Source organism: Crocuta crocuta, unplaced genomic scaffold, assembly GCF_008692635.1.
Source record: "Crocuta crocuta isolate KB4526 unplaced genomic scaffold, BGI_CrCroc_1.0 scaffold506, whole genome shotgun sequence".
NCBI lineage: Eukaryota > Metazoa > Chordata > Mammalia > Carnivora > Hyaenidae > Crocuta > Crocuta crocuta.
The window spans coordinates 2,334,139-2,336,227 of NW_027528991.1; the positions used below are offsets into that span (position 1 = coordinate 2,334,139).

The 2,089-nt window shown below is 52.1% G+C and overlaps 1 protein-coding gene across 1 annotated transcript in view; it reads right to left on the minus strand.

Moving 5' to 3' along the window:
• Positions 1 to 446: 446 nt before the first annotated feature.
• The window catches only part of CEP43 (centrosomal protein 43), a 28,469-nt gene continuing 26,826 nt past the window's right edge, over positions 447 to 2,089 (minus strand). Inside the window, exon 13 of the mRNA XM_077757387.1 lies at positions 447 to 1,663. Within this exon, the coding sequence (XP_077613513.1) occupies positions 1,589 to 1,663 (75 nt within the window). The 3' untranslated portion in view covers positions 447 to 1,588. The remainder of the gene's footprint in view (positions 1,664 to 2,089) is intronic.

Genomic DNA, 2,089 nt, shown 5'->3' on the forward strand with positions numbered 1-2,089 from the left:
AGGACGGCTCACACAGCCAACGGCCCGTCAGCTACAAAGGGAGTAAAATACCCCAGTGTACAGGACAGAGGCGGACTGGGAGGGACACCCAGTGTCCCCTCGGGCTGCATCGTCTCTCAGAACAGGAGGGACACATGCCGGCCGGGATTCTCGGGAAAGGGCGGTGTAGACGAGGAGCCAGTGTGCGGCGGGGATGGCGTCGGTGTGCTGACGAGGGCCGACCGGCACTGCGGCTCCCAGGAGGCCCTGGTCCACTTCCTGGCCTCCTTCCCTTGGGGCTTATGGCTCCATGTCACCGAGGGGTTATAATCAGACTGTCACGTGTATAACGTCGCTCTCACCGTGTCACTTTCCTTACCTGTGAGGGCTCAGCAGATATTCCTGCACCAGGGAGGCTGACAGAAATGAACAACGGGCACCGTATGAACCACGGAGTCTCACGGAGATCAATCAAGTAGGTCTAGATGACTCTTTATTAATAAAGGTGACTTTTAATAAAAAACATAATTTAATTCAAATAAAAAAGTACAGACTGTAACACAATCACAGTGTCACTCACATTCACAGGGACGTGTAGGCCTCCCTCTCAGCTGTTCAGTACGGAGACCTCGGTGACCAGCGGACAGCAGCTCGGCAGGTGCGGGGCCGGGGCCAGGGGGGCCGCCCCCCACCCAGCCCCGGCCCTGTCTGCAGAGGCCCGCGGGGCACCGATACGTGGATAAAGGCTGTCAGTCTGGACGTGTTGTTAGGCGGTGACCGCTGTCCCGGCCCGATCTGGATTAATGCCATCAGCCTACACAGCTGAACTAAAAGCCCTGCTTAACGGCTTCAGACGCATCCTGCTATTCCGCATGCTTGCAGATATCTTCACAAACAATAACTAACTGTAAAGAAGACAGCCTGTGACTGAAGCTCCTCGTCAAGACCGGGGCAGTGACGACCAGCGCTGTTGGTGACAACTCCAGGAGTTAAAAGAGCAACCTCTAGATGTCTTCAAAGCGAGCACAACTAGGCAGCACACACACAAGTGTTTTAACACAAGCTTCCTGGCCTAAGAACACTTCCAGGCGGAAGGGAATATACGATAAAGCGGACACATCAGATTTAACTTAAAGTAACAGGCTTCAGTGCTACGAACTTACCAGGTCATTCTGCCCACCATCTGGAGAACCAGCTAACATCAGACACACTCTGATTCTAGATGGCTAAAGCCACACACACACACACACACAAACAGCTGTGTGAACCTACAGCTTTATTCACACCTTGCAGGATGCTCTTAGTACTCATATTTTAACGGGTTCACTCCCTGTAAGGAATCTCAGTCATAGATAATCAACTTCCACAGAGAAATGTGTAGCAAACCAAATTGAGAATATTCTATCTTCCACATGTGGGCTCAAGTAGGAAGCATTTTGTTTAGTATAATGCAAAGTCACTTTTTAAAAATATCTGCAGTCTTTTTGAAACACAAGGCACCAATAGGGAGCAGACATTCTAGCAAAGAGTGATTGTCTGGGGGGAAAAGAAAATGGAACTGATCAGAGTCCTTTGTCCTCTGTTGATTAGAATACTTCCTTCTTTCACGTCACGCAACGTCTTCCAGATAATCCGCCACATCACTGAGCTGGGACACGGTCAGGTCCTGAGTCAGGTCATCAAGCTTTGTTGTTCCAAAGGAAAAAAAAAGAGCTGGTGTCAGAGTACAGAGTCATAAATAATCTTTAAAATGCACCGCCAAGAATTTAAATATTACCTTGTACTCTTTAAACCACTTCACACTCAAAGTCCTCTACCTCCCTTCTTCCTCGTATTTTGAAGCCTGGGACAATTACCGAAGGCTGAGCCCACAGCGACAAGTGCACGCCCACAGCCCCCGGTCCCCACAGCCTCGCAGCCACCCTGGTGACTGTCCGGCGGCTTCAGCCTCCTGCAGGGGCACCAGGTGCAACAAGGTGCTGAGCGCCGTGCGCTGCCCTCACTCAGACTCCCCGACACGCCCGTGCGCACGCACCTCCGCTTCCCTCCCACGGAGACCAAAGCTGGCGTGGAACAGCACGTTCCCCCCCCCACCCCCCGCCCCGAGTCC